We start from the raw sequence: 12,897 nt of genomic DNA on the forward strand, positions 1-12,897 counted from the left end.
GAAGGAGGAAGATCAGTTGACAAAGGAAGTAAACAAAGACACACAAAACTTGGCTTTAACCGAATAAAAAAACTACTAATCAATTTACGTGATTTATTTTTAGAAATACGATATTTTCTTTACGTCAAGGGTACGTGCATGCATCATCACAGATTTTTCTTTTTTTTTTTTTTATATATGGAAAACTAAACTCTGGACAAGCACCGTTTTATTTTGCTTTTAAATATATTAGTAAAAAAAGGAGGAATCACTCGAGTTAAAATCTATTAGTAATCATCAAAGAAAACGCTTGTCTTGAAATATCTACATATGCTAAAATAATCGCTAGAAAAACAAATGGAGTCATCATACAAACGGAAATCAAAGTAATGGTGATTATTTCTACATATGAACACATTTCAAGCGTGTGTTTAGATTGCAAATGTTTTAACTAGAAATAGTTACTCATTTACCAATATTTGATAAGATAAAACAATATTTGTCGCCTTTAAACAATTTTCATCGTATTATGTTTAGGCAAATTTTTTTTTTATAAATGATAAAAAGTACTTTACAAGGATGCCACGACTCTAGAAAATATCTGAATAATAGGTTTTAATAAAAAAATAAATAAAAATAACGTTTTTGAAAATATAATTTCCTTGGAAAACTGAAATTTCCTTATTTCGTACTCAAGTTTTCCGGTCATAAAAACAAGCCCAGAACAAATCAAGGTAAAATTTTATACAAATAAAAGTTATTAATCAAACAAAATACTTACGGAATCTTCATTGTCCTTTTTAGTTCGCATGGATCGCGATTTGGGACCCATTTCTATTTTGTAAATTATTCAATCCTCCTAGCAAAAGATAAGTTACCCACGTGTATGTGGGAAGGAAACGGTGTCGTGGCAAAAAAGTTTCCTTCCCATAGACTTCCGGGTTCACGCATGTTGTCAAATTAACTTTACAAAACAAGAAAATGTAAATAAAGAAAATTTGAATTCAATTTAAATAGTTTAAACCTACGTTTATGATTAAAAAACAAAAAAATGCTTAAAATGTTTATATGGTACTTGTTTAGTTTAATCAAGACATTAAAAAAATTGAAATATTGCAAAAAATTATATTGTACGAAATTAAGTTTTCATAAAAAATTTCACAAGTATTTTCTTTTTTTTTTTTTTACAGAGGAAAATCAAAATTTCCCAGCCTTGCCTATTTCGCGGACGAGGTGGAGGCAAGTGCGGAGGGAGTTAACTCCATCACCGCTTAAAATTCATCAAAATTTAATGAGATTATTTTGAAACATAGGCAGAAAAAAATATGTAAAATATTTTAGTTTTTTTTTTCGCTTATATTACAGAGTTTCTCTGTCCTTTTTTTTTTTTTTTTAACCCTTTTCATTTTGTCCTTTGTTAATCCCTTTTTCGTTGAAAGGCACCCCCCCCCTCGTTCGCGAAATAGGCAAGATGGCCGCGAGACCCATTAAAATTTGATTTTCCTCTGTAAAAAAAAAAAAAAAAAAAAAAAATAGTTGAATAAAAGTAAGTGAGTTTTTTTTTTAATGAGAACTTAATTCCATAACGGGTATGTACAATATAATTTTTTTTTTTTTTTTTCATATTTTCATTTTTTTTTTAATGTCTTGATTAAACTTAACAAGTACCGTTTATATTCTTAAGTGTGTTGTGAGTTTTAAAACATTATCGTAATTCTCCACTCACCAGTACACAACAATTATGTCCCTTTGAAAATTTGTGTTTAATTATTATTTTGCTCTATATACTTGCCTCGAATACAGAGTTAAACATAATTTTGGTTTTAATGTGAAAAAAAAAAAAAATAAATAAATAAACAGCTCCCTAAAAAGGCATTTTGGATTGAGACGAAAATATAAATTGCCTCAGTCTGGAAAGTGACTCAAGACAGAAAAGGATGAAGTATAGTATCAGAACGGATACTTGTCCCATGATTGGTTCATAAAAATGAGACATACCTTGAACAGATTTTTACTAATGAGTCACCATTTATTAAGATCAAAAAGCACCTGTAAAATATAAAGACAAAGTCATGTTCTAACATTTAAAACAACTTTATTGACCTGCCTTTGTTAACGTATGTATAAAGAGAGAAATGAAAGAGAAGAGTGTTAGTAAAACAATACATCTATGACTATAGCCAAAGGCAAAAGCTTAAGAAGTCAACATAGTGTTAAATAAATGTTCCATACGTAGAGAAGAGTTTTGATACTGGGAAAATGCCAGTACAACACTTGGATAGCACCACTACTCTGGTCATCAGGGTGATCAGTCTTAAAATTAAGAAAACAGACGTAGGCAAAAACTGTGTCAAGGGCAAAAAAGAGAGGACAAACGCAGATGAAAAATTGTAAAATAGAGGTTGCGTTTATTGCATCATAAGTACAAAACTTAATCATGCAGTAGAACTGGAGAAAGATGATTGATGATGTATCAGGAAGGCTGGAAGGATTGGGAATCATGTATCTGGAGAGTAGTAGAGGCTAGAAGAACAGAAATGAGGGAACTGGACATCAGGAAAGACTGGGGCAACAGGAACAAACATTCTGGTACCTGGACAGCAGGAAAAGCCACAGTAACAGGAACAGAGAAACAGGAACCTGGACAGTATGGGATGACGTCACATGGGTAACATAGGGATGGAAATGTCTATTCGTGAGGTATAATGAAATGCCTCAGGTAGGTATGGTCCATGTGGATATAGTCAATGGCTGAACTGACAAGAAAAAATAAGTTAGGACGGCGAAGGGCACTGATATAGGGGAGATTGTAATGAGTGCAAAATACTTAAACTAACTTGAATTCTCCCTGATCATAAGCAAATTAGATGGACTACATATAAGCAAGCCATTTGAAGACTTGAGGAATTTGAGCTGTACACATAACATATTATTTGAAGCTGAGAGAACACAGTGAAGTTTAGAGGTACTGTGAATTACAGCATTAATGACAAAAGGTGCTGTGAATTTATTTATCTATAATACAGCTGGAAAGGGAACTCAGTATCAATGGGCACTGGAACTGAAGGAGTTGCCGCTGGAAGGAGCTGGAGCTGGCATTACATTACAAGAAGGAGCAGGAACTGAAGAGGCAGGCTGGAGTAGAAGCTGGAACAGGTGCTCCATAAAGGAAGCTACTGGAAGGAGCTTGGCGGAATGAGCCAGAGCAGGTATTGCATAGAGTGAACAAGAGAAGATGCTGCAGGAAAGAGTTGGTTCAGAAGCAGGAAGTGAGCTGGAGAAGCAGGCTGGGTCAGGTATTTGTATAGGAATCAGAGCTAGAGAAAAGGTTGTTGTAATGTCTGACAAAGGTCAGTAAGGTGAGATGTGGTCAGGAAGGAGATAGCATCCAGCATTGGGGGGGGGGCAAGAGGGTAAAGGCCCTGAATGAACCAAGAGTAAAAATGGGCACTCCTTTTATAATTCATTGGTGACTGTTGGAGGTACAATGCTTTGATGAGATCTGATTGGTTTAGTTCAATGATATATGCAGAAAGAAAGTAAGTGTGTTGATTTCTGTCACACGGGTTAATGCACTCCAGTATTAAACATCCAGTTTTATTAGGAGTGTCAAGTCATAAAGAGAGCCAGAATGCCGAGGGCTAAGATGTTTTGGCAGTTAGCAATAATCTTACTCCACCTGAAAGATAGGAGGCAACAACATGGGGGGGGGATCTCCTAGAACTACCCAGAACCATACCTCAAACTGACATATGCAAGATCATCCCCTACTCAGAATTGACCCAGACTCTCGAACTCTGTTGAGGATGTATCTTCAGATGTGACCTGTCCCCTGTGTTCATAATGGCGTGCTGTCTCATCCATCAATCTTCCATTATTGCAGCCCCGGATGAGGCCACAGTGATGAAAGAAGTCTGAAAATTGATGATGCATGTGATTACAGCAGTATGAACGGTGTAGGCCTGGAATAATAAAGTCTAAATGTATTTTCTCCAAAACATTTTATGGTTTCTAAATTTGCTGTTAAAAGGTGCACAGGTATGGAATTAATAGTTAGGTTAGGTGCCATACTATGTGGTAGTATTGTCACAGAGCCACTTGTATCTATAATAAAGTTTATTGTTCATTGTCCAAGTTTAGTAGCAACCTTAAATAGTTGCAAATTGTCAGTTGCTATCATAATTTGCATTATAGGTTTCCTGAAGCTTGTGAGTTAGGTTGTCTGGTAAATGAGGATTATCTTGAGATGGGCATTATTTTGCACTTTGATTTTTGTGGCCTCTTGCACTGCTAGAAAATTTTAATTATTTGATCAAGAGAAAAGATTACTAATGAAACCTTTATATGTATTTTACATTGAATAGTTAAAACACAAGGAGATTTAATAGTTTTCTGGCATGTAATATGAATATAAAATAATAACTGGAATCATCACAACATAAATATTCTTCCAAATGTCGTATTTTAAAACTATACTGCAAGCAATACAACGCAGTTTACCGTTAAGGAATTAAACATGGATGCGTTTTCGATAAGGTAACAGGCATATAATTGTTGCAATAACTTAATTAAAAATTTCTATATATTGTTACACATAATTAAACAAAATATTATTACAATCATTCTCATCTATAAAATAATGCATAATTATCGCTTGCTTTTGCTTTCGGCAAAATAAAGGTGTCCATGACGTACTTGTGGTCTTTGGTCCTCATAAAAAGTCTTTATGTCATTAGGGCAGCACTGGTGGAGGCTGTGTGCCTATTGGCTCTTGGTGATGGTGGTGATGTAATAATATTATCTACATCTTTTTGTACCAAAAATGGTATTATTTCATCTGCCAAGATACCCAATTCATATACTGAAGAGTTTTTATTTTCTACTTAGAAGTTACCACTTTATCAAGGCCTGAAAGCCACTTGAGAATAAGGGTTAATGAATGTAAAGTGGTAGTGTAGTAATCATTCATGGTGTAAATCCAGTAGAATTTGATTAGTTATGCGGACGGTTCAATAAGAACAACTTGTTTACATTGAATTTGGAGGTAACCATGTTGTATTCAACTGGAAACAGGCCAGCAGAACTGTGTTCCACAGATTAGCAGTTCTGAGGAAGAAGCTTTGTTCATGTAATCTGTGTTTAGATTTAAGCACAGATAGAGAGTGGGGGAAATCGTATATAATGGTCGTAGCTAGTCAAGTGTTTTTTGTGAAAGTTTGGCAAAGGGGAGGGTATAGATTGGAGTTCAGTCGAGCATTTGGAGTTTTTAACCACTGCTACAGCTGGAGTTATTTCAGTAGGTAGTATCTGGTAAATATGTGGGGCATACAATTTCCCCTCCCACTCCTATTTTATTATCAGTTGCCATCAGAGCATGTAAATATGTTGATGGCTTCCTAGCTATTGTTGTGGCACCAATCAGTCTGTTGAATAACTCGGGTTTTGATTTTTGTGCATATTTATCACTGCCTCTTTCATTTCTGTGTCGCTTTTGTTGTAGTGGGTAGGTTTGAAATTAAGTCAGGAGGAAGGTTTGAGAAGACATGATAGAAATTTGGTAGTTTCCTTTGATTTGTTCCTCAGCTTGAATTGGGCTTCACATATGTGAATCACTCATCAACATAAATTCTGGGATTTTTACTGATGACTCCATTGTAGTAGATTTTAATAGGTTAAGTTTAGAAACGTTGAATAGTTAAAATCTATAAATATAATACAAACATGCATAGAACAGTGTTTACAAGTCCTTCTATACTGAGGCAATTTATTTATTTATTTATTTATTTATTTATTATTATTATTATTATTATTATTATTATTATTATTATTATATTTTTAAATCCTCATCTGGCGAAATGTGAATTGTTTTGAGCTGATGGCATGTAAAATTCAATGCTTATCGTAAACAATATCTGTAAAATTAATTTTTTTTCTTTTCCTTTTTTTCCTTAAAAAATAAAAATAAACATATGCCAACTGCCGAAATTGGAATTCACAATTCCATTTTTTTTTTGGGAAAACATCTTCAGAATGGTTGGAGGGTTGGAGGGTTGGAGGGTTGGAGTCACCATTGATAGCACCTTTTATGGACCATTTAATTTAATATTAAAACACACAATCAGTCAACTTCCATGTAGATAAAGGCCAAACTGATAAATGGATTCAGTAAACTTTATATATAACAAAATAGTAGCTTCGAAGGAGGATGTCCAAATTGAATAGTTCATTGAGGAAATGAAAGAAGAAAAGGACTGAGCTTCAATCTATGCCCCCCCCCTTGCCAAACTTTTACGAAAAACACTCGTCTAACCACTATCAATAATTTCCCACACTCTTTATCTGTGCCTAAACCTAAATGCAGATTCCATGAACAAAGCTTCTTTCTGAGAACTGCACGCCTGTGGAACTCTCTTCTGATTGCCTGCTCTCCAGCTGACTACAATCTGATTGTCTTCAAGTCCAATGTAAACAAGTTCTTGATGAACCGTCCCCCTAAATAATCCAATTGACAAAATTCCCACTATTTATGTTTACTACGCTATAATCACATTAATCAATGTATACCCATTAACCCTTATCCTAGAGTGGCCTCTGGACCTTGACAAGTGGTGATTCTTGTGTAAAAAAAGATGAAAAAAATGTACTTTTTTTTTTTTTTTTTTTTTTTTTTTTAAGATAATATCTTCCTTCTGGTATTTGAGTGTAAGTTTGATGAGAGTGTATTCAGCTCTTACAGTAAGGGTGGATTTTTCTCTATACTGATTTCTTTGTTTTTCTTTTTTTTTCTCTCTCTCTTTTCCTTTGGGTTCACCAAGAAAGCTCTAAGTTTTTATATCCGCCTGTAGGCTCGAAAAAGCATTAACTGTTTTAGTTGTTAATGAAGACAATGAAAAGAAGTCTCATTTCAACATTTAATAAACTACTTTATTTGTTATCTTCGTTAGCAGCGTGTACATGAGAGAAATGAGTTCAGTGTTTGTGTGTGCTTGTATCTACAGTAGTCAGAAAAGAGTTTCTGAAGTGGAAACATAGATTAGATATTTAGCAAGCCTGTTGAAAGAGAGAGAAAAGTGTTCAATGTGTTTACGTGTTGTAGGAGCGTAGCGTGCGTCCGATAGTAGAGATGGGCAAAGGGTTAGTGTCTTGTGGCAGGAAAGAGTACATCTGTGAAATGCACGTGGAAGCAAGTTTTAACGATAGCCATATCGGCTTGTGATACTCATGTTAGCTTGAGGCCAAAGGGCCAGATGAATGTCTGCTGCCAGCGAAAGCCAGGGAGAAAGAGAAAGAGGGTTTGCGATTTTACCTTTTATGTACTCGGTCACGTGATTGAGAGCTGGCTTGTGATTGGACAAGCCAGAGAGAAAATGGATTTCAAATCTCTAGCCACGAGAATTCGCTCCTGACTGTTATTGTAGCAACTTTCGACTGCTAGACTGTCCATATTATTATTGTTGCTGTGAAAACTTTTTATTGACTCTAGCCAATAATTAATTTTATAAGTACTTTTCTTTTTGACTGGAAGAATGTGTGGTGCCTGGCTATGCATCAACGTTTTTAAACCTTTTTATATTTGGTAGTCGATGAGTTAACACTTGGTTAGGAGTGTACTTTAATTTACTGCAGTGTACTTTTGTCTTCTAGTCCCCATATATGCCATTTTCCCCTATTTATCCATTTGTGCCATTTTTAGCTAAATTCTAAAGGATAGGTAAATAAATTACCTAAGTGTTTCATTTTAACAGAGATCATTCTTATAAATAAATTCCAGAAATAAATCACTGACTATTAATCAAAATATGAATTCAAATTTAGAATATAAAAAAGGTGCTTGTTCAGAATTCCCCCATATTAAAAAGCGAAACTAAAGGAAAATCAGTATGATGTAAGTATCTGTGATAGAAAGAAAATATCATGCACCAAAAATCATGTAAATTGATCCAAATAGTTATGTTTTTAACTAAGAAAATCAAATTTATGGCTGAACTAGTAGAGACAGTCTCACAAACCCATCTTGAAAAGTCTGAACGAATGAACTGCAAATAATTAAAACTTGTGAGATTTTAGAAAGATATTCTTAACATGGGGAGAGGTGCATTGGAAAAATTGAAATTTGCTTAAAATGATTTTCTTCATAAAAATAAAATCACTTGATAAATTTATGTGATATTTGGAATTTGATATTTTCTTTCCGTGACAGGTTACCCACTTCCCCATTATTATCTAACTTCTAGGAGAAAGGTAACTAAATTGTCTAAATGTTACATTTCAATAGAGACCATTTTTTTTTTTACAAGAGAATCATCAATTATCAAGTCCCAAACGCTAACTGAGGACAAGGGTTAATGAGTGTATTGTTAAGAGAAACATTTTCACACCCTTCATATATATCAATTAAGCAGACACCCCTTCCCACACCCAATCCTTAGCAGACGGAGTCAAAATGAGGCTGGCCGAGCGACCTAGATTTCTACACCCACGCAATGACCTTCAACTGTCGCCAACAAGAAAAACGCGGGAGAATCAAAGCAGTTCGACGAAGGCGGTGGACACGGAAACATGTGTGGGGGCATTCTGCTCGAAAAATGGAAACACCACGGTTGATTCGCATGGTGAAAAAAAAAAAAAAAAGAAAAAAACATCTTGGCGACTCGCATCGTGCCACAAAGGAACAATATATACCCACCTTGGCACTAATCGATTGGAATTCACGCCGTGCTGATAAGGAATAACATATATCCACCTTGGCACTAATCGATTGGAATTCATGCCGTGCTGATAAGGAATAACATATATCCACCTTAGCATAAATGGATTGGAATTTACGAGAATCGATCCTTCAAACCAGCACCTCATAAAAGGGAAAGAAGCTTCGGGTGAATTGAACGTCGACTCAACAAAAGAAGTTAAGTAACTCTTTCTAAATTGTTTTTGCTCGATCAATTATGTGAACTGTTGAATGCCCCATGAAAAAAAAAGGAAAAAGAAAAAGAAAAAAATGGGGAAAAGAAAAGCAACCCTCGAACTAAGGTTTTTTCCTAAATGCTGAATCCCCCCCCTGTTGATCGGCCCATAAGTAACATATCATTGACTATAAAAAAAGGAAAAAAAGGAAGAAGAAAAAAAAGGGGGAAAGAAAAGAAAATAAAAAAAAAATAGAGGAAAGAGGGAAAAACTATCTCTATATCTTGAGACTTTCAGTGTGACCCCCCCCTCTCTGAGTATCACTCATATCTCGTTGATTCTCATCGAAGAGAACAAAAAGAACCTTCCTAAGACAATCGAAATATCACTCACCCCCCCCCTCCTTGTCCCAAATCATTGTCTGCATGTATATATTCTTTTATTCTTTTTTTTTTTCATGTTATTTCAGTTATGATTTCAGTTGCATGTTCTGTTTTCGTAGTTACATTTTACCTGGTTCAATTTGTTTAAATAAATTGTTGATTTAATAACTCTCATACCCGTGTCGACTTGTGTCTCTTTTGTTTGCCTTACATTGCCGCCCGTGAATGCCTCGAGCATATTCCACGACGATTCTGGTCTGAACCTGGACACTGTACCATAGAGACCGCATAATTTGCAGTTGGTACCCGTTAAACTTTTCTTTTTCTTAAAACGCGTGCCCGGCCTTGGGATTTTCTCTGAGAACTCCAACCTTGGTACCGTACAGGGAGGTTCTCGTCAAGAAACAGGCTCGTGGTACCGTCACATGGGGGCTCTCCGGAGATCAGTTATACACCAAGCAAGTGTAATTTCCTTGCTTGAATAAAAAAAAAAAAAAATCCGCGTGAACGTACTTGTGCATTATACACGGACGGTAAGGCAAAATGACGGACACCGACGAATTCCTTAAAAATCCATCCCCAGATAAATTATATAGATTAAAAAAAGATGATCTAACAGTAATAGGAAAGAAATTAGACCTAGAGGTTAGGGGAGCTATGAGAAAAAGCCAGTTAATGAGAATAATAGCTGAGCACATGGTAGACAATGACCGCTTCGATGAAGAAGTGCTGGAAGATTTACCGGCGGAGAAAACGACCATGACTCCTGATCAGGTCGAACTAGAGAAAGCCAGAATAATGGCGAAAGCCGAGGTAGAAAAAGCTCGAATCGAGCAAGAGATTAGGATGAGCGAATTAAGTATAGATCACCAGCCACAGCAAGTCAGACAAAACAGATTCGACATAACTAAACAAGTGCGATTGGTCCCAAAATTTGTAGAAAAGGAGGCGGATGATTACTTTGCACACTTCGAGAGAACCGCCCTAAATATGGGCTGGCCACAAGAGTATTGGGCAATGCTGTTACAAACGGCATTAAGCGGTAAGGCCCAAAAGACATATGCGGCACTTCCAGCGGAAGACTGTGCCGATTACGAGGTAGTAAAAGAAGCAATTCTTAAAAGTTATGAACTCGTCCCACAAGCTTATCAACAGAAGTTCAGAAACTCAAAGAAAAGCGAGGGACAAACCTACGTAGAGTTCGTTAAACTCAAAGAGAATTATTTTGATCGGTGGTGCAATGCCAAAAACATAGAGGGTAACTTCAACAAATTGAAACAACTCATGTTAATTGAGGAATTTCAAAACTGCATACCCGATGACATGAGGATACACCTGACCGACAAAAAGGCTGAAACAGCAATCGATATAGCCACGGCAGCCGACGAATACATATTTACTCACAAGAGAAGCAGGGCAAAACTACAGGGACCCATGCAGTCACAGGTCAGGGAACATTGTGCAGTAAAGACACTGTACGAAAATCCACGAGTACCCATCAGAAATCCCCTCAACACAACCAACCGACCAGTACTGGGACGGGAAGCGAGACCTATAGTATGCTTCAACTGTGGGAAGCCAGGTCATGTAGCTGCGAAGTGTCAGGCGAAACGATTCACGGAGATGAATCGGAATACCCCAGCCAAACCACAAGGGGCGATATCTCAGGGAATAGATGAAACGTACGAACCCTTCATATCGAAAGGATATATCGCGCGAGATAAGGAAGGTCAAGGGGAACCCATTAACATTATCAGGGACACGGGAGCATCCCAATCCCTAGTGAAAAGAGGATGCATGCCTAAAGAAGCGACAAGAGCCGCAGGTAGAGCGACCACGATAAGGGGCATAAGAAACAGACCCATAACGATTCCACTATTTAAAGTCCACTTAGTGTCGGATTGGGGCTCAGGAGAAATAACTGAAGGCGTAATTGACGAATTACCAATGACAGGGGTAGCCATGATACTAGGAAATGACATCGCGAAATATCAAGACGGGAAACCCATAGGGGTGACCACAAGAAGTAGAGCGATAGAGAGGGGAAATGTAGAAGACAAGCCGTCAGGGGAAAAGCAACCGAGACCGGTGATAACACCCCAACCTTGTTTACCCGTGCCACGACAAGTGCTGATCAAGGAGCAACAGAATGACGGCGACCTAAAACCCTTATTCTGTCGGGTTGGAGAAGAATATCCTAACAAATCAAAAAGTCAATATTTCCTCAATAGGGGCGTACTAATGAGGAAATGAAATGCCCCCAAGACAAAGGGAGAGTCGGGAGATACTGTGCGGGAACAAGTAATGGTACCCGACATGTATCGAGAGGATATCATGAAAGTGGCACATGAGATACCACTGGCGGGCCACCTAGGTGTCAACAAGACCCTAGAAAAGTTGACCAGACATTTCTACTGGCCAGGAATCGTGGGAGATGTCAAAACGTTCTGTAGAACTTGTGGGACGTGCCAAAAGACTGGAAAACCCAACCAGAATATTCCCCCGGCCCCACTCCAACCTATACCGGCAGTGGAAGAACCGTTTAGTAGGGTAATAGTGCACTGTGTAGGACCGCTACCCAAAACCAAAACAGGACACAAATTTATATTAACTATAATGTGCGCGTCCACAAGGTTTCCAGAGGCGATCCCACTGCGCAACATATCAACGAAAAAGGTGGTAGATGCCCTGATAAACTTTTTCACTAAAATGGGGCTACCCAGAACCATACAGAGAGACCAAGGATCTAATTTTACGTCGAGGCTATTCGAGCAGGCTACGGAGCAACTGGGAATCACCCACATAAAATCCAGTGCTTATCACCCTCAATCGCAGGGGGCTCTGGAACGCTTCCACGCCACCCTGAAAACCATGCTCAGGGGCTATTGTATGGAACACGATGCCGAATGGGATCAGGGGATCCCATTTGTGCTTTTCGCAGCTCGAGAAGCCGTCCAAGACTCGTTGGGGTTCAGTCCCTTCGATCTAGTCTTCGGTCATCAGGTACGAGGACCATTAAAAATGATAAAAGAGAAATGGGTCAGCGATGAACCCTTGCCAAATAACATGACGGATTACGTCACTAAAATGCGACAAACCTTAGCCGAAACACGGAAGTTAGCTAAGACCCACCTAGAAAGTAGTCAGAGGGTCATGAAGACCACATACGATAAAAAGGCAGTAGATAGAAAGTTCGAAGAAGGAGAGGAAGTGTTAGTACTCATACCCCTGAATGGTCAACCATTCAAGTCGAAATATCAGGGACCGTACACAATTACTGAAAAGATAAGCCCACTAAAGTATAAGATATCTACCCCCAAGCGTAGAAACAAAACTCAAGTATGTCATGTGAACATGATGAAAAAATATTTCAGGAGGGCGGGAGAAAAATCAATATTGACAGCACAGTGTCACCATGAAGCTGTAAGTGATGAGTACCCCGAAAGAGATCTTCCTGTAGAAAAGGACCCACCCATTAAGTTAAAGAATTCGGAGATAATGAGTAACCTAGGGTGCAAACTTGCACACTTACCGCCGAAAGAAGGGCAAAAGTTACAAGGAATGGTAACAGAATATAGCGACCTATTTGCTGACGCACCTACGCACACAAGAGCAATAGTGCACGACGTTG

The 12,897-nt window shown here is 37.6% G+C and overlaps 1 protein-coding gene across 1 annotated transcript in view; it reads right to left on the reverse strand.

The window, feature by feature from the left end:
- The window catches only part of LOC145279816 (ATP-dependent RNA helicase DDX54-like), a 59,743-nt gene extending 58,232 nt beyond the window's left edge, over positions 1–1,511 (reverse strand). Inside the window, exon 1 of the mRNA XM_080131185.1 lies at positions 761–1,511. Within this exon, the coding sequence (XP_079987311.1) occupies positions 761–811 (51 nt within the window). The 5' untranslated portion in view covers positions 812–1,511. The remainder of the gene's footprint in view (positions 1–760) is intronic.
- Between the last annotated feature and the right edge of the window lie 11,386 nt (positions 1,512–12,897).

The sequence above is a fragment of the Euprymna scolopes genome, chromosome 7, assembly GCF_053919585.1.
Source record: "Euprymna scolopes isolate OS-2025 chromosome 7, ASM5391958v1, whole genome shotgun sequence".
NCBI lineage: Eukaryota > Metazoa > Mollusca > Cephalopoda > Sepiida > Sepiolidae > Euprymna > Euprymna scolopes.